Below are 20,971 nucleotides of genomic sequence, written 5' to 3' on the forward strand. Positions count from 1 at the left end.
TAAATTGATCGATTGATTGAAAGTTTCAGCATGGAAACAGACCCGCCTGCCCACTGAGCCCCGTCAGCCCAAACTTGGCTTATATTCACTGGAGTTTAGAAGGATGAGAGGATATCTTATAGAAACATATACAATTCTTAAGGGATTGGAAAGGCTAGATGCAGGAAAAAAATGTTCTCCATGTTGGGGGAGTCCTGAACCAGGGGTCACAGTTTAAGAATAAAGGGTAGGCCATTTAAGACTGAGAAGAGGATTAACTTTTTCACTGCAGTATGGATTTAGCTAGTGTTAAACTAATTTACAAAATATCTACTAAAGACATGATACATGTAAACAAAATCACAAACTAAATATTAAATTCCCGATGTTGGGGGAGTCCTGAAGCAGGGGCCACAGTTTAAGAATAAGGGGTAAGCCATTTAGAACAGAGATTTTTTCACCCAGAGTTGTGAATCTGTGGAATTCTCTGCCACAGAAGGCAGTGCAGGCCAATTCACTGGATGTTTTCAAGAGAGAGTTAGATATAGCTCTTAGGGCGAAAGGAATCAAGGGATGTGGGGAGAAAGCAGGACCGGGGTACTGATTTTGGATGATCCGGTTGGAGGCAGCGAGGGCTGCCTCGCCAACAGTCTGTCTGTCCCTTCCTTCTTTGAGTTTTAATAATATGTGATAAATGTATGTTTTTAGTGTTCTTTAGCTTGATTTATGTGGGGGGTTGGGGGAAACTTTTTCTAATCTCTTACCTCGATGAAAATGCAAATTGTTTCCGTATCACATCTCCGGCCGAACAGCAAGGAGTTGGCGACCTTTGCTGGAGAATCTTTTGAGAGCTCTACCGCGGGGCGCCTACGGGACTTTAACCTTGCAGGGTCTGCGATCCCTTTGCCAGCAATCGTGGGTGCTTGCAGACTTAATATCACGGAGCCCGCAGTCTCTGGTCAGAGACCGACTTTTGGAACTCCAAGTCACAGGAGCTTCGACCGCCCCGTCGCGGGAGTTTCGGCTGCCGGTTGCGGGAGCTTCGATCGCCCCGATGGATGGTTCGACTGCCCCGACCTTGTGCATTCCGTCACAGTGCGGAATGTGGGGAATCCACTGTGGTGGATGTTTATGTTAACTTTTATGTAGTTGTGTGTCTTGTTGCTTTTTTTTTGTATGGCTGTATGGTAATTGGCAAATCACTGTACCTTAATTGGTACATGTGACAATAAAAGACCTTTGAAACCCTTGGAACCTTTGATCATATTGAATGGTGGTGCTGGCTCGAAGGGCCAAATGGCCTTCTCCTGTACCTATTTTCTATGTTTCCACACTGACGATGGATCACCAGTTCACACTAGTTCTATGTTATCTCACCCTCGCATCCACTCCCTACGCTAGGGGCAATTCACAGAGGCGAATCAACCAACATACCCGTACATATTTGGGATGTGGGAAGAAACAGTAAACGGGAGCACCCGGAGAAATCCCAAACAATCTCAGGGAGTGCCACACCTGAGATTAAGATTGGACCTGGGTCTCTGGGGCTGTGAGGCAGTAGCTGTACTATGAACCCAATATTATTATACAGGGTATAGGATTATATAGGATTAAAAATTATATGATCTGAATCTATTATTATAAAGGTGAATCTGTGGATTTCTTTGCCACAAAAGGCTGTTGAGGCTAAGTTAATGGATAGTTTTACAGCAGAGATAGATACTGTGGATTATTGATTAGTACAGGTATCAGGGGTTATGAGGAGAAGGCAGGAGAATGGGGTTAGGAGTGAGAGATAGATCAGCCATGATTGAATGGCGGAGTAGACTTGATGGGCCAAATGGCCTATTTCCACTCCTATTACTTATGACATGATTAATGCCATATTATTATTAGAGGTCAAAAATATAATTGTTTTTAATATCGTCATTCTAAAACAAAAAAGTTAGCATTTTGACGTATGGAATAAAGATCAAGCTTTGCAGATTGTTTCTTTATTCTTTACCAAAATTTTACTTTTACCATTAATTACATAAGAAATCTCATTGTACCAATGTCTCAATGAAAATACTGCATTACCGAACCTCAGCTCACTGCAAAGCAACCACCAATTGAAATTAATTGCATTTATATTTCCATGGGAACATGCAAACAGTGTCCAATACATGAAAGCAGATGCCAAGAGAGAGTTAGATTAGCTCTTACAGGAATCAAGGGATGTGGGGAGAAAGCAAAAGGTCAGCGAGGGTTCGCCAACAGTCTCTGTCCATTCCTTCTTTGAGTTTTAATAATATGTGGTTAAATGTTTTTACATTTTTTTTATGATGGGGGGTCAGCGATTTGTGTTGAAATCAACTATCATATACAGCAAACATCTTTTTTGATTTAGCTAAGATACCAAAAAAATAACCTGAAGCTATGTTTCATTTCCGAGATAGAAATTAGCTTTTTAAATGAAAACGGGAATCTTGCGGGGTTATCCCTTTGAATACTTTCAATCGGTCTTGTGACTTTTAGCAATCACAGGAACCCGTAATTTATTCTGAATTTTGCACTTAATTGTTGATGGATTATCATATTCGGCACAGTGAGGAAATGGGGAATCCAGGAGATGTTAAATGTAATGTGAATTTTTTTTGTATACTTAAAAATCACTGTCTTAATTTTGACAATTTTGAAAATGCTTTTCATATTGAATGGTGGTGCGCTCGAAGGGCAAATGGCTTCACTGTACCGATTTCAGTTTCCACACTACGATGGATTGGAGTTCACATCTGGATCTAGTATGAGGTGTTACACTCTAGGGGGAGGTAAATGCAAGAGTACAAAGTAGAAAACAGTAAATGCAGGACCTTTCCCAGCACAAATGTCTGCACATTTTTTAAGATTGGCCATCCTTGCTGTAGTCAGGTGCATATTATGATCCATCTAATCGTACTATGATTATATCATGATTATATAGGATTAAAAATTATATCTCTGAATCTTTATCCTATAAAGGTGAATATGGATTCTCCACAAAAGGCTGTTTCCCCATGCCTAGTTTTTTCCCATAGATGATTTTATTAAGTGGAGCATTATGAGGAAACAGGAGAATGGGATGTAGGATCATCACCTAGTCATCTGCAGGAATGGCGGAGTAGACTTGATGGGCCAAATGGGCCTGCACTCCTTTTACTTTCCCTGATTAATGCCAGGTACGCAGAGGTGCCCAATGTTGTGGATCCCCAGTAAGCTAGCATGCTGAGCTAAAACCAGATTAGACAACACCAAAATTTTCCTTTTTCATTAAACAAGAAAATTGTACCAATGTCTCAATGGAGTAGGCCATTCAGCTCCTTCAAAGCAACCATCATCCAATTAATTGTATTTATATTTCCTGCTTTCAACATGCAAACAGTGTCCCTTGATTCCATTAGCCCCAAAGAGTTTTACACAAATAAACTCTCTCTTGAATACATTTTTACCAAACCAGAGGCAGCTTCACCAATGCATTTTAGCAACCAGAGGCAGCTTCACCTGGGAGGTAAATGCAAGAGGAAAGTATACAGTAAATGCAGGACCTTTACCAGCATTAATGTACAGTGGGATCATGTGGTGCAAATATGTAGCTCCCTGAGAGTGGCAAAATTAATTAATAGGGTAGTAAAATAAGTGAAATGTGAAACTTCAGAATAAACTAGGGTTTCATTGTCATTCACAGTACAGCATATGCCTTCATTGACTCAGTACAAGAGTCAGTTATCCGTGGGCGGCACAGTGGCACAGCGGTAGGGTTGCTGCCTTACAGCGTCAGAGACCAGGGTTCGATCCTGAATAAGGGTGCTGTCTGTGCGGAGTTTGTATGTTCTCCTTGTGACCGCGTGGATTTCTCTGAGATCTTTGGTTGCCTCCCACACTCCAAAGATGTACAGATTTGTCGGTTAATTGGCTTGGTAAAAATGTAAATTGTCTCTAGTGTGTGTGGGGTAGTGTTAATGTGCGGGAATCGCTGGTTGGCACGGACTCGATGGGCTGAAGGGCCCGTTTCTGCGCTGTATCTCTAAACTAAACTAAACATGGGCAAAGCTACGAGATTAGATTGGCATGGATGAGTTGGGCTGAAGGGCCTGTTTCTATGCTGTATTGCTTTACATTGACCACATGCAGGCAGATGGGATTAATTAAAATTGGCATCACAATTGGCACAGATACTTTGTGTTGAAGTGCCTGTTCCTATTCCATACTGTTCTATGTTCCATGTGTGTTCCAGTGAATGGGTTTGCGATACTTTTCCCTAATATACGCGGACCGAGTTTCAGCGTTACCGTGTGGCCACTGCTCTCATCCATGCAAAGTAAAGACGGTTCAAATCAGGAGGTACACAGACAATTGTCACTGCCCTCGTTTACAGCATTGCGGTGCTAATAACACTTCTTAATTGCATTGTTGAAGCTGCCTTGATACTTCATCTGGTTTGGTACAGATGTATTCAAGAGAGAGTTAGATTTAGCTCTTTGGGCTAATGGAATCAAGGGACACGGGGTGAAAGCAGGAACGGGATACTGATTTTGGATGATCAGCTTGAAGGGCCGAATGGCCTACTCCTGCACCTATTTTCCTTGTTTCTAGAACAGGAAGGTGTTGTCTACTGGTTTAGCTCAGCATAGCTGGGGTACTGGGGATCCACAACATTGGGCATATACGTACCTGGACCAGGGAAAGTAAAAGGCAGCTGGGTCTCCTGTTTCCTGCAGATACTAGGTGAGGATTACATCTGACCTGTTTATAATGCTCCACTTATAAATCAATGGGAAAAGCAGGCATGGGGAAGATAATGGAGCATTATATCCTAGAGGAAAAGTGAGATGAGATGGATCATGAAAACATGCACCTGACTACAGCAAGGATGGCCGCAAAAAATTGCAGACATTTGTGATGTAGCCCAGAGCATCACCCAAATCAAATCAATTCATTCCTCTCGTTCACTGTCAACACCTACACTTCACGTTACCTTGGCAAAGCCAACAACATAATCAATGACCAGTCTCACCCTGGTCACTTCTTCTTCTCCCCTCTCCCATAGGTAAGAGGTATGGATGTGTGAAAACACACACCTCCAGATTCAGGGACAGTTTCTTCCCAGCTGTTATCAGGCAACTGAACCATCCTATCAACAATTAGAGAGCAGTCCTGAGCTACCATCTACCTCTTTGGAGACCCTCAGACTATCTTTAATTGGACTTTACTGGACTTATCTTGCATTAAACGTTATTCCCTTTATCCTGTATCTGCACACTGTGGATAGCTTGATTGTAATCATGAATAGTCTTTCCGCTGACTGGAGAGCACGCAACAAAGAAGCTTTTCACTGTACCTCGGTACACGTGAAAATAAACTAAACTAAACCAATAATATTAACCAATATTAATATTCCTTGTTAGCATTGATATCCAACTGCGAAAATAATCTCTTTCTGGTGACACAGGGTGAAACTTTGATAATGACAGACAAGGCTCCAAGTGCAAGCAGCTCACCTGTTGAGTAAATGAAGAGTCAGCACAAGAAAGAATAGATATGCTGCCTCGGCAAGGCCAGCAGCAGAATCAAGGACGAGTTGCACTCTGGCCACTCCCTCTTCTCCCCTCTCCCGTCAGGTAAATGGTATAAAGAAGTGTGAAAATGCACACCTCCAGATTCCGGGCCAGTTTCTTCCCAGCTGTTATCAGGCAACTGAATCATCCTACCACAATCGGAGAGCAGTGCTGAACTACCATCTACCTCTTTTATGACCCTCAGAGGATCCTTGATCGAACTTTCCTGGCTTTACCCTGCACTAAACGTTATTCCCTTATCATGTATCTGTACACTGTAAATGGATTGTTTGTAATCGTGGATTGTCTTTACGCTGACTGGTTAGCAAGCGACATAAAGCTTTTTACTGTACCTCGGTACACATGACAATAAACAAAACAGAACTGAACTGATACGCTGGCAATTGGGAACATGGAACCATAAAAGAACTGGGAGAGATATTGACAATTACACTTGACTTCAATTTCTACTTGGCTGCATTCACTTTAAATCACGAGAAGATGGATATGCATTTTGAAAGCATTCTGCAATCAAAAGTCTGATGGGTTCACAGCCATTATAAAATTATAGATGCTTCACCGTTTAACCATGAAGCATTTTGAACATTTCTAGATTTCTAATCTTGTAATATTTAAATCATTTTCTGAGCTGATGCTTTTGGATTTGAAATGTGCATCTGTGAGCAATTTCATTTGAACCTTTTGTCAGTTGTACGTGAGTAAATTGTACAATGCAACCAATCTGTAGCAGCCCCTGTCGATCAAAGGTGTACAATTTGGGAGACTTATTGGTCACACTGCTTATTGACCAAAAGCCAATGTTTAGTCAATTCTTTAATGCAGGACGGTCGTTGAAAGTCACAAGACAGAATTAGCCTTTGAGAGAGTGATTGAACTGCCAATATTTCCTAATTGGACGAGCTGGAGAGGGTGACTGGAGGGTTTCAGAATCAATCGGAGGAGGACTGCGGCTTGCCAGAATTAATTAGATAAATGTAAGTGAACATTTATTGATTGGTTTTGGCTGTGTCCCGTGAACAATAAATAAATTGTCAAAATGCAGCTTTTAAAAAACTTTTGAAAAGAACAAGATTGGTTTAGAACCTCAGCTAGGAATGTGGCACATTCAACCTCTGACCTAGCTTGGAATGGTGATCAGGATGCCAGGCTATTTTTAACAGGACGGCTTTATCGTGACATGGGCTGTCTCCCCAAACTAATGTTCCCACATTGGACCCAGCATAGTTTAGTTTAGTTTAGTTTAGAGATACAGCGTGAGGACAGGCCCTTCAGACCAACAGGTCCGCTCTGACCAACGATCTCCCATATGCTAGTTCCATGTTGAGCTCCTTTCCCATCCTTGGGGCAAATTACAGAAGCTAATTAACCTACAAACTTGCATGTCCAGGGAATGTGGGAGGAAATGGGGAAACCCAGAGAAAACTCACATGGTCACAGGGAGAACGTACAAACTTAGCCCAGACAGCACCCGCGGTCAAGAAAGAATTTGGGTCTCTGGCACTGTCACATAGGTTGAGTGCTCGGGGATGCTGATGGTAAAGAAGGGTAAAAATGCCGGGCAGGTGAGCCTAAGGTTTCTGCGCAGGGCCTGAATGAATATGACTTGGGCCAATCCAACTTTCACGACCTAATTCACGACCTCTGCAGAGTTTGCCCTTGACTCATACTCAGCATGGTCATGGTCGTAGGAGGTCGTAGCTACGTCGAGCAGGTCGTGATGCTAGTCGTAGGTACTCATGGCATCAAGTAGGTCGGGGCATTTTTTCATGATGATAAAAAATGTCCACGGGTAAAAAGAAGAAAGGAAGATTCTTTTGGTAATAACAAAATAACAAATGCACCCCTAGGACAGATACATACAGAGGGATATGGGCCAAATGAGGGTAGCTGGGACCAACTTAGAAAGGGCATCTGGGTTGACATGGATGATCTGGGCCAAAGGGCCTGTTTCCATGAAGTATGACTCGGATTCTCTATGATTCCAACATAAAAGCCAAAGCATAATATTTTCAAGTAACATTTTAGTGGATGTTAATGGAACTGGAAATTGTTTTATTTTGTTTGACAATGTTTTATTGTCAATAAGAATCTCTCCCTGCAGGCTTTGGTTTCAAAATGTGAAGTACACACTCAGTGTAAAGGGCAGCTAGACCTTTACATCTGGCCTTCCATTAAAACGTAACTTTAAGGTTATATTTTAAATTATTGTATCAAAATAATTTGTTCTTTCCTGATACCCAAAATATCATCTAAAGTTTCAAATGTTTAAGAAGGAACTGCAGATGCTGGAAAAATCAAAAGTAGATAATGCTGGAGAAACTCAGCGGGTGAGGCAGCATATATGGAACGAAGGAATAGGTGACATTTCGGGTCGAGACCCTTCTTCAGCCTGAAGAAAGATCTCGACCCGAAATGTCACCTATTTTTTTGCTCCATAGATGCTGGAGCTGAGTTTCTCCAGCATTTTTATCTAAAGTTTCAACTTTTGTTATGGAGACACAAAAAGACTGTAGATGCATTTATAGTTCAGTTATCTGCCATAATTCTACCATATTATAATCTAAGTAATTTTAGAGACAAAGATAAAGAGAAATACATTAGGGAATGGTTTTGTTGTTTTAACGGGAAAAAAGATAATTGCAAATATATTCTCCACAGACCTAATCCACAACACAGAACAAGACAGTCACCTTTTAACGTCATTAAAAGCTTTGAAATTATCCCTTGGGATATTAGTTTTTGAATGCTCAATGCTTCAAGTTGAAATGTTTTTTTGCTATTTTATCGAAGGACTTAGTCCTGTTGAAGCATGTGATTTAACAGCCCACTTTGAGAGGTGGCTAGGGAATTTCAGACAAATTGTTCAAAGTAATTTGACATTAATCCACACCTCAGAATGAACGCTGCGGTTATTTACCTTACTGTAATGAACTGGGATTGATAGAAACCAAGTTACATGGTGGCACTGCTGGTAGAGCTGCTGCATCAAAGCATCAGGAACCCAAGTTCGATCCTGACCGCGGGTGCTGTCTGTGTGGAGTTTGCACATTTTCCCTGTGACGGAGTCGTGATCCTTCTTGGAGCTGAAGAAGGGTCTCGACCCGAAACGTCACCTATTCCTTCGCTCCATAGATGCTGCCTCACCCGCTGAGTTTCTCCAGCATTTTTATCTAGAAACATAGAAATGTTTCTAGATAAAAATCTACCTCCAATTTTTCCAGCATCTGCAGTTCCTTCTTAAACATTTGAAACTTTAGATGATATTTTGGGTATCAGGAAAGAACAAATTATTTTGATACAATAATATAAAATATAACCTTAAAGTTAAGTTTTAATAGAAGGCCAGATGTAAAGGCCTCATTTCTCTGGTTTATTTGCATTACTGTAGATATATAGCATGGAAAGAGGCCCTGCGGTACACCATGTCCGTGCCAACCACCAATCACCCATTCACACTAGTTCTGTGTTATCCCTACTTACAGCGACCAATTTACCAACAAACTCTAACATGTGAGGGCATGGGGTGAACCCTGAGCACCCGGGCGGACAAACCCCATGCAGTCACAGGTAGAACGTGTAAACTCCACATGGACAGCACCCAAGGTTAAGGTCGAACCTGAGTCTCTGGTTCTGTGAGGCAGCGGCTCTCCCAGCTGCACCACTGTCTCACCCACATCGCAAAGATGGTGGGACCTCTAGGATAATTAGCCTCTGTAAATTGTAGGGAGTGGATGCAAAAGACGGATAACATAGAACCAGTGTGAATGGGTGATCAATGGTTGGCGTGGACTTGGTAGGCTGAAGGGCCTGTTTCCATGATGTATCTTTCAATCACTCAATCAATGAACCATTTGCATACCCAATGTAAAGCAATGATAGCAATATCCTAAAGTAAATTGGCTTTCACTGGATATTTGACTCATGTCCAATTAGGGAGACCACCTTTCACATATTTGTAAAGCACCTTGTGTTATCAGCTAGCAATAGTCATTGTTGTCACAAAGATTCTCACCTGCTATTCTGCTTCAGTGAGATATAGTAAAAACTACTACTTCAATAAATCTTTCATCAGCCAATCCCACATCTTTGTGTTTCAGCCCAAATCATAAATATGAACATTGTAAAAACAAATATGCAATACAGTAAATCCAACCTCAATGTCATAGCTTTTAGGGATAGCGGATGTAAAGGATATGGAGAGAAGGCAGGAATGGGGCACTGATTGTGGATCATCAGCCATGATCATATTGAATGACGGTGCTGGCTCGAAGGGCCGAATGGCCTACTCCTGCACGTATTGTCTATTGTCTATTTAGATTCTGCAAAAACTTCTTCTTGCATATGGTGTGCACAGCCTAAAGTTGTAAGGCAACTTGTTCTATTTGATCTTATTTGATTGTCCACGCCTGGTTGATTGCATTCGTCAAAACAGGGCGGACCACATGAAAGGTACAATCTCCCACCCCCTGCAAAAGCCATACCTCCACTCTGTCCGCCTAAACCTACATGATCTCCCGGTTGCTAAACACTTTATCACTCCCCTCCCATTCCCATACTGACCTTTCTGTCCTGGTCCTCCTCCACGGTCAGAGTGAGGCCCAATGCAAATTGGAGGAACAGGACCTCATATATTGCTTGGGCAGTTTACAACCAGCGGTATGAATATTGACTTCGCCAACTTCAAGTTTTATTTTATCTTTGTATGCTTCGTTGTCACCTTCCCATAGCAAACAATGATCAATTCTATATATTTCTTGAACTTCGTCCCCTTCGATGTCTCGTTTTCACAGCTTGCCCTTCCATATCTCCGTGTCTCCCTCCCCCTGACTCTCAGTTCGAAGAAGGTTCTCCACCTGAAATGTCACAATCATTCTATCGAGAGATGCTGCCTGTCCTGCTGAGTTACTCCAGCATTTTGAATCTATCTTCTGTCTTACTATCGAGCTGTGACAGAAAGCCAGAAAGCTGTAGTCATCATTGGGAAAGATGGAATTAACCCTTCTTTGATTGCAGCAGAATATAAAACACATAACACATCTTTAGTTAATTCTCAGCTAGAAAATTACGATCATTTCCATTATACTTTTCAATGTTTGGCATTATTAACTTGATTTTTCGTTACACAACTGGAAAGGAAATAAATCAATCAAAATACAAAAAAAGTTACACTCTATTTCTCATTTACTTAGAGAGGAGAGCCTAGTTAAATGGAAGGCTTTTTCCAGAGAACTTCAAACGTTACTCTTACCAAGGAACCTAACAGTTCTGCGAACCAAGGGGTTGATGTAACAACAGTCTCCAGTTATTATTGCCTTCTCCCGATCTCCAAACTCCTTAGAAGCTGATTGAAGAAAAAACACAGCCACTTCTCCCACGATTATCTTGTAAATAATAAAGAGATTATCGCAATTTAAAATGAGCAAAATAAAACATGGACATTCCAACACACAAACCACTATCATCAATTACAGGTTTGATTTGGTTTTAGTTCGCATCTAAATAATTTACCTAAATCCTCCGAGTTTTCGTTGAGACGTGAACATTCATTGCCAATTGAATCTAATCACAGGACAATTACATAGGAAACTGATTGCTGGTGGATTATAACAATAGAAACATAGAAACATAGAAAATAGGTGCAAGAGTCAGCCATTCGGACCTTCGAGCCAGCACCGCCATTCAATATGATCATGGCTGATCATCTAAAATCAGTACCACATTCCTGCTTTTTCCCCCATATCCCTTAATTCCATTACCCTGAGACCTAAATCTAACACAATTGCATCTTCAATGCATAATTATATCTAATTATTTTTTAACCAGATGTTTGCACCACTATCATTTGTCATCAATTTTTTTCTGTAGCTGATGAGATTTTTTAAAATATATTGAAATTTGAAGTTTATATAAGGAGACCATTGTTCAGAATCACACCTTCCCAAAAGTTCAAGGAAAGGTGTCAGGGGTTATGGGGAGAAGGCAGGAGAATGGGGTTGAGAGGGAATGATAGATCAGCCATGATTGAATGACGGAGTAGACTTGATGGGCCAAATGGGCAAATTCTGCTGCTAGAACCTATGAATGTATGTGACATCCCGTTAACAATTGTGCGAGATAGTTACATTTTCTTCATTAAACACGGTCTTACAACTATAAACCATTCTGACAAATGGTCTAAAAATGTCTCTTTTAGTCAAACAAAAATATGTTCAACCTAACGGCATCTGCAAGAATGTGCAAGTAATTATCAAGCAACAAAGTGAATAGGAATTTAATATAATTCCTTTTGCAACACTAATATACACCAAAACAAGTATGTAGCCAGGACTAGAGGGTCTGTGCTATAGGGAGATGTTGAGTAGGCTGGGACTCCATTCATTGGAGTGCAGGGGGATGAGGGGTGGTCTTATAGAGGTGTATAAAATCTTGAGAGAAATAGATCGGGTAGATGCGCAGAATATCTTGCCCAGAGTAGGGGAATCAAGGACAAGAGTTAAAGGTTTAAGGAGAAGAGAAAAAGATTGAATAGGAATCTGAGGGGCAACTTTTGCACACAAAGGGCAGTGGGTGTATGGAAAAAGCTGCCCAAAAGAGATAGTTGAGGCTGGGACTATCCCAACGTTTAAGAAACAGATAAACAGGTACATGGATAGGACAATAAACTATTATTGGAGGATCCATTCTACCACCCTGTGGACCAGCGGTCCCGGAACTCTCTCAGGGTGCCTGTGGACAGGGCGTATTCCCTCTCTAACCACACCCGGGCACGGACATATCCCCGGAAAAGGGGCAGGCAGCCGGCTCAGGTAAAGCCCTCCACCGTCTGGTGCTGTGAAAATGGATAGGACAGGTTTGGAGGGATGTGGACCAAACGCAGGCAGGTGGGACTAGCGTAGATGGGACACGTTGGTCAGTGTGGGCATGTTGGGCCAAAGGGCCTGTTTCCACGATGTATCACTCTATGTCTCGTGAAACACTGTTGCCATGAAGCAGAGAAGGCAGCTAAATGAGCACAATAAATGCCCAAAACAACGATACAATAGTGCCCAGAAAATCAATTTAATTATATTGATTGTGCAATAAATATAACCCAAGAGTCTGAGACACATTCGGAGACACAAGAGAGAGCAGATACTGTAGTCCGGAACAGAAATAAACTGCTGGTGGAACTCTGAGGGTCGAGCAGCATCTGTGGAGACAAAAATCCAGATGCAGGGTCTCAATTGGAAACGTTGAATATCCCTTGGCCTCCTTAAACATTGCTCCACAGCTGAGCCCATCCAGCTGTGTTTTTACTGGAGATGACTCCCACATTCCTTCTTCCAAGTCGTGTCATGGGGTCTTCCATATCTACAGAGATGGAACCAGTTGCATACCTTGAAAAGTTCTGAGAAAGTACAATATTCCTTTAGTGCTGGACTAGGGTGTCAGGTTTAAGTTCTAATAAGCACATAACATAAATGCAGAACAACATATTTTATCAGACTGAATGAAGAAGGGTCTCAACCCAAAAAGCCGCCTGTCCATTCCCTCTACTGACCCACTGACTTCCTACAACACTTTGTGTTTCGAAGAATATTTTAAAATAATTGTATAAGTTTCTATCTTTAGCCTCAATAGTTCACGCAGATTCCCTGATGACTATTTATTCCAGCAAAGTATGTTTTTTACTATTTCTGTGTTTGTAAAAACTCAAACCAAAGAACCCTTAAAGTAAAAAAAATCTAATATATTGCAGGTATCTTATACAAATCATAAGTAATAGGCCATTCGGCCCATCAAGTATACTCCGTCATTCGATCTTGGCGGATCTATCTCTCCCTCTGAACCCGATTCTACTGCCTTCTCCCTCTCCGACCGGAAGGCACTGCAGAGGGTGGTGAAAATTGCCCAACGCAACCGTTTCACGCTCCCCTCCATTGAGTCTGTCCAAAGCAAACGCCTGCGGAGGGCGCTCAGCATCGCCAAGGACTGCTCTCACCCCAACCATGGACTGTTTACCCTCCTACCATCCGGGAGGCGCTACATGTCTCTCTCCGTTGCCGAACCAGCAAACAGCTTCTTTCCGGCGGCTGTCACTCTACTAAACAACGTACCTCGGTGACTGCCAATCACCCCCCCCCCCCCCCCCCCCCCCCCCCCCCCCCCTCCACAGATTTTTTTTTCTATTCAAATCGTTTGCTATGTCGCTCTTCAAAGGGAGATGCTAAATGCATTTCGTTGTCTCTGTATACCTGACAATGACAAATTAAAATTGAATCTGAATCTCCTTCCTCTGATAACCCCTGACACCCGTACTAATCAAGAATCTATGCCATAAAAAATATCCATTGACTTGGTCTCCACAGCCTTCTGGGCAAAGAATTCCACAGATTCATCATCCTCTGATTAAAGAAATTCCTTCCTATCTCCTTCCCATAATGAACATCCTTTAATTCTGAGGCTATGTCCTCTGGTCCGAGACTCTCCCACTAGTGGAAACATCCTCTCCACATCCACTCTATCCAAGCCTTTCACTATTCGGTAGATTTCAATGAGGTCACCTCTCATTCTTCTAAACTCCAGCGAGTACAGGCCCAGTCCGGTCAAACACTTAACATAAGTTAACCCACTTATTCTTGGGAACATACTTGTAAACCTCCTCTGGACCTTCTCCAGGGCCAGCGCATCGTTCCTCAAGTATGGTGCCCAAAATTGCTCACAGAGATAAAGACCAACAGCCTCCGTCTTTTTTCGATTCCATTGGGATTCTATTTTTAGATTTAATTTAAACATATGTTAATGTGATACATAGCATAAAATGTTTTTTTTTTCCCGGTTGGTTTACATAGAAAGTAGGTGCAGGAATAGGCCATTCGGCCTTTCAAGCCAACACCGCAATTCAATATGATCACGGCTGGTCATCCAGAATCGAGTACCCTGTTCCTACTTTCTCACCATATCCCTTGATTCTGTTAGCCCTGAGAGCTATATCTAACTCTCTCTTGAATACATCCAGTGAATTAGCCTCCACTGCCTTCTGTGGCAGAGAATTCCACAGACTCACAACTCTCTGGATGAAAATGTTTTTCCTTATCTCAGTTCTAAATGGCCTACCCCTTATTCTTAAACTGTGACCCCTGGTCTGGACTCCCCCGACATGGGAAACATTTTTCCTGCATCTAGCCTGTCCAATCCCTTAAGAATTTTGTATGTTTCTATAAGATTCCCTCTCATCCTTCTAAATTCCACTAAATATAAGCCCAGTCGAGCCATACTTTCATCATATGTCAGTCCTGCCATCCCGGGAATTAACCTGGTGAATATACGCTACACTCCCTCAATAGCAAGAATGTCCTTCCTCAAATTAGGAGACCAAAACTGCACGCAATACTCCCTGCGTGGTCTCACGAGGGCCCAGTACAACTGCAGTAGGACCTCTTTTCTCCTATACTTAAAACCTCTCACTATGAAACCCTACAGAAGATCTGACCAATAATCTAGCCAGCATACTGAAACAGTATTGCAAAATGGTATTTTTCATGGAATATTCTTTCTGTTTGGTTCATTGGTTTAGAAGATCTCTTTGTACCATGGAGAAAAGGGAGACAATTCTCCTAGCATGCTAGACCACATTTCCATCAATCAAGATTACCAGAGACAAAATATTAACTGGTCATTCTTATTATAGCTCGTTGTAGGATATTGGTGGAGGAGGTTAGCTGTCATGTTTGCTTATGCATTAGTCACTATTTCAGATATAAATTATTGTGTGCAGAACCACACAGTATTTCAACATGATAATTTCTAAGATGATCTATCATAGTTTGAAACGAGGATTCATTTTAATACTGACTTTATTTTCTCAGGCAGAGAATTCCACAGACATTCTCCAGATATTATTATTGTACATCTCTGGTTGGTAAATTACATTTTTAACTTTTTCTTGGTTTACATAGTAAGAATGATCCCACCTTTAGGCTTTACCGGTGGCGCAGTGGTAGAGTGGCTGCCTTACAGCGTCAGAGACCCTGGTTCGATCCTGACTACAGGTGCTGCCTGTACGGAGTTTGGACGTTCTCACTGTGACCGTGTGGGTTTTGCCCAGATGCTCTGGTTTCCCCCTGCACTCCAAACACATTCGTAGGTTTGTAGGTTAATTGGCTTGAGTAAAGTTTGTAACTTGTCCCTTGTGTGCAGGATAGGGGCTGGCCTTAAGATGACAATTGATTCAACTTTTCCCTGTGCTCCCGTTTTTCCCCACCATCTCTCCACCTGCCGTCACCCTTCACCCCCCACCCATTCAGTAATTCAGAATAAAGGAGACTTGGAAGCCATGGGCAAATTGAATTGTTACTGTCTTTATTTTTATTTTTTATTTTTACGGAGAGAACAATCTGCGCATGCGCGGTTTAAGTTTTTTTTTTAAATGCCGACTGACTGCCTACCCTGAGTATTCACTCACGGCACGTGCCTGACCTGTAGTCACCAAACCCGGCTCTCTGGCACTGTAAGGCAGCAACATTACCAATGCACCTCTGCGATTTTGAACTGTATCTTATAGATTTAGAGAGGCTTTATTTTGTCATAGAACATAGGACAGTACAGGGGGTGGGAGATTGCAACCTTCACCTGTTTCAACGAATGCAATCAATCTGGCGTGCACAATCAAATAAGATCAAATAGAACAAGTTGTCCTACAACTTTAGGCTGTGCACGCCATGTGCAAGAAGAAGAAGGACAGTACAGGATAAGAGCAGGCCCTTTGGCTCATAAGGTCTATGCTGAACACGATGCCATGGCCATCTCTTATCTACCTGTGCGTAATCCACATCCCTCTATTCCCTGCATGTCAATATGCCTATCCAAATGCCTCTGTGTTGCCAAATTAACATATCAGATGAGCAACTGGCCACTGAACACACAAAGACAGCCATTTACATAAGCATCTGTGGCTGCTTAACCCATGGGACATTATCCATCTGCAATGATGGTTCCAGATTGATTTAAAGAGCTCTATAAATGAAATCCAAGCAACAAATCCAAGTATTCAATTCAGGATACTAAGAGTGGCAATGGATGAAGCTGGTGAATGCTGCCGTAATTTATTAGACTAACTAAATAGGTACCGGATTGTAATTAAGCTAATATTGTAAATCTTCATGAAATCCATTGCCAGATCAATTGGCCTGGCTCCAGTAGCAAGTATAATACCCCAATCAACTCTCAGAAGCAGTTTTCAGTATTACGTGTATGATATTCTCCCAGTACCAAGCACTCTGCTTAGATAGAGGCAAGAACCTCATTAAGTATTTCAATAAGGCGGTCTCCCCAGTAAACAATAATGGTGTGATGAATCTGGAATTTTGAGAATGCATGGTATGTTTTCAAAGCGCATACAGTTTAATTCGTTACCCAAGACCTTCAGATGATTTTCTCAGGACATGTCCCTCCAGCTCGCTTTGAAATTCATTTACATCCTTCACTTTAATGGCCTTCCCTAGATTTTGCAATCCACACCAAAAGGCCCAAACAGTAGTGGTTTGAACTTTGATTCCCTCTTCCTGCACATAGCAGTAAATTGGGTGAAATGACACCACTGTGGCCTGGGCATTTCTTTGTATGATTCATGTTGGTGTCTCCCATGGCTTTCCTTGCATCAGGTACACATACAGGGTCGACACCATTCAGGCAGCGCACATTTGAGTTTAGTTTAGTTTATTGTCACGTGCACCGAATTCCAGTCAAAAACTTTTGTTGCCTGCTAACCAGCCAGCGGAAAGACAATACATGATTCCAATCGAGCCATCCACATTGTACAGATACATGATATAGGGAATAACGTGAATAACGTTAATGCAAGATAAAGCCTGTAAAGTCTGATCAAAGATAGTCCAAGGTTCTCCAATGAGGTAGATAGTCGTTCACGATAGCTCTCTAGTTGTGGTAGGATTGTCCTACATTTTCACCTTCACTGATGTAAAATGGTGCTTATGGGTACAAACTGCGACCAGGGTTGAATAGAGTACCACCAGGGCACAGAACACTACTCCATTGCTTCTTTGTTACATAAAAGGGACACTCTGTGGACATTGGAAGACCTAAGTGGTCACCTCCGGACACAGTATGACTGCAGTCTGCTCAAACACTGCCTGTGGTTAAACAAACAGCAGGTGCTTTCCCCAGCATTTAGCTAGCTGCTGAGATACTAATACATTAGCTTCATGGGCAACAATCTATTCCTGGGAAGCATCGTTACGTTAATGTCTGGCCACGCATTGCAGGTCTGGGACCCTGGGGCTAACATGTGCCCATCAGTGAAAACCGATTCCCATGGACTCTCGAGAGACACCAAACCCCATCTCTGATGAGCAATACATCCAGAGGCTCAAGTTCTCCCATACTCTCTTTAGACTTTACACTTTAACTTTAAAGATCCAGTGTAGAAACAGGCCCTTCGGCCCCCAGAGTCCGCAGCAGCCACCGATCCCCGTACACTTCCTGTAAGTTTTGTAGTTGGAAGGAAACTGGAGAACCCGGGGAAAACTCACGTGCTCACAGGAAGAATGTACAAACTCTGAACAGACAGCACCCGTAGACAGGATCGAACCCAGGTGTCTGGAGCTGTAAGGTAGCAACTCTACCACTGCGCCTCCCTCATTACAGGAATGCGTGCATTGCTGCAGGATGACCTAGGACCCTGCTTCCATTCATGTATGGTTCTCTCCTTGGAGGTCAAGGTTACATCGACTCTCAACCTCCTTGCCTCTGGAGTTTTTCAAACGCCTACTCATCTCTTTGTCTCCCTCACAATTTCAGAATGCTGCAGCATCAGAGAGAACACCAAGGTGCTATATTAGCAGCCTGCAAATGGTGGATGAGAAGGAGGAGAACTTCTACATTGGCCATGTAAAATCCTTGGTATGAGATGGCGACAAGTTAGCAACTTAAGTATCAGAGTGCTTGATGATTGCTTCAACAAGTGGCAATCAGCAAGGAGAGAAACCTAACTCCAACAGGGTTCTGTTGAGAAAAATGCTTGAAGGATGGTCTAATTAATGTGAGCCTAGTTTGATTGGAGTAAGGAACACATACCTAACATATCAAAGCGGCACGGTGGTGCAGCAGCAGAGTTGCTGCCCTGCAGTGCCGGAGAGCAGGGTTCGATCCTGACTACGGGTGCTTATCTGTACGGAGTTTGTACGTTCTCCCTATGACAGTGTGGGTTTTCCCCAGGTGCTCCGGTTTCCTCCCACGCTCCAAAAATGTAGGTTTGTAGGTTAATTGGCTTTGGTAAAAATTGTCAATTGTCCCTAGTGTGTAGGAGAGTGATATGCCCCTGTCCCACTTAGGAAACCTGAACGGAAACCTCTGGAGACTTTGCGCCCCACCCAAGGTTTCCGTGCGGTTCCCGGAGGTTTTTGTCAGTCTCCCTACCTGCTTCCGCTACCTGCAACCTCCGGGAACCGCACGGAAATCTTGGGTGGGGCGCAAAGTCTCCAGAGGTTTTCGTTCAGGTTTCCTAAGTGGAACAGGGGCATTAGTGTGCAGGGATCGCTGGTCGGCTTGGACTCAGTGGGCCAAAGGGCCTGTTTCCGTGCTGTATCTCCAAACCAAAGTAAACAAAACAAACCACCTACCCGCCAAACCCATCGGGCAACTCCTGCCCCATCTTTGGAAGAGCCCGCCATTCCTTCATTTGGCCTCAGTCACCTCAGAGCCCCAATCCCAAGCGTCTTCCTACAAAATAGACAAGTGTAGCTCACAGCATCGAATTGATGCACCAGGAAAAGACGCCATCATCCAATCTCTCACCGTATGAATTTAAGGTGAAACCTAGGAAAACGGGTAAGAAACTAAGGGCAGGATGCAAAGGGTGATGTGTTAGGGGAATGAAGTTTGGATTGAGAATGTAGTTAGTGAATCATCCACGTGCCACATGAACTGTGGGTGAACTCCTTTGGAAATCAGTGCTGACACACACCATTGATGCGTCAGTTTGTAGATAAGAGAGTACAAGGTGCAGGAGGGCAACAGGTCTCTGGAAACAGTTAGGAACCTGTGAAGGAAAAGAAATATGATCCATCGATGAGTTAAAATAAAATATAATATAGAAACAAAGAACTGCAGCTGCTGGTTTATACCAAAGAGAGACACAAAGTGCTGGAGTAACTCAATCGGGCAGGCAGCATCTCTCACTAAATAGAATAGACCTGTGTGCACACGACCGCTTCATGGAAGATAAAATAGGCTGTGTCCAAACTTTGTGAATGTTACAGAGATACCTGAAAAGTTGAATTAGATCTGCTCAATCAACATTATAGCCCAGAGCATGTCTTAAGGTGTAATGTTAAAAGAAAAGCTTCAAGAGCAGACAACAGAGGTGGGTCTCAGCAGTGAGGTGAGAGGAAAAATTAACTTTGGAAAATGTGACAGAGATGGTACCTTGTACAAATGATATAACTCAGAAGAAATGGAACGTTGAAGCATGTGTTAATATCTGTCTGGAATAATTTTTTCACACAAGGAAGTCATTAACAAGTGCAAACTTTCTATCTGTGGTGCTGAAAGGGAATTGCTTGGACACATTCAAGTGCAAAGATTGCAATGTTCTTTTTGCACTTTAAAAGCTATCATACAAGTTTACAGACTTTCAACACCTATCATGTACAGCGCAATGATGGGATGGCAGTTTAGATTTATATTTTCTGTATTTCAGTCATTCCTCCAGCTAACCAGGATGGCACTGCAGTTAATGATGCATAGTAGACACAAGAAACTGTAGCTGCTGGTTTTACAAAAAAAAACACAAAGTTCCAACTATATGGTTGGAGGCGTGGAGGGGAGATCGCCAGTGGTCATGAGTGATAGGAGCAGAGTTAGGCCATTTGGCCCATCATGCCTTTCAATTATGGTTGATCTATCTCCCCCCCCCCCCCCCCCCCCCCCCCCTCCCCAAACCACATTCTCCTGGCTTCTCCCCATAACCCCTAACTCCCGTACTAATAAAGAATCTATCTATTCATCAAGATGATGAAATCAGTAATGGTTTGTGAGATGGCGGCCTGATATGATGCATAGTGCTGGGTGATGAGGGTGAATCAGGGAGCTGTTACCAAATATCACGTCATTTGCAGAATTGGAGTAAGAATAATTGGAGAGGTGTCTACAGTTGTCTACAGGCAGATGATTCAACAAAGTAGCCAGGGAGAAGCTGAAGGTACAGTCAATGATGGAACACTGCCAGTGATGGTCCATCCTTGTGGTAATGATTGTATTAAATGAAACTGACAATCCTTAATTTGCCAGTTCCAGGATCCATGGCATCAATTCTTCCCTGTCATCCTCCATTTTCATAAAGGTCTATGCATCACCCCTCCTTCATCCATCAAATGGCCCCTCTTTCAACACTCGTCCTC

At 42.6% G+C, this 20,971-nt stretch overlaps 1 protein-coding gene across 1 annotated transcript in view; it reads right to left on the bottom strand.

Moving 5' to 3' along the window:
• LOC129700787 (phospholipid phosphatase-related protein type 5-like) overlaps positions 1 to 20,971 on the bottom strand; it is a 98,445-nt gene that overhangs the window by 39,383 nt on the left and 38,091 nt on the right. Inside the window, exon 2 of the mRNA XM_055641484.1 lies at positions 10,822 to 10,954. Within this exon, the coding sequence (XP_055497459.1) occupies positions 10,822 to 10,954 (133 nt within the window). The remainder of the gene's footprint in view (positions 1 to 10,821; positions 10,955 to 20,971) is intronic.

Source organism: Leucoraja erinacea, chromosome 10 (genome assembly GCF_028641065.1).
Source record: "Leucoraja erinacea ecotype New England chromosome 10, Leri_hhj_1, whole genome shotgun sequence".
Lineage (NCBI taxonomy): Eukaryota > Metazoa > Chordata > Chondrichthyes > Rajiformes > Rajidae > Leucoraja > Leucoraja erinaceus.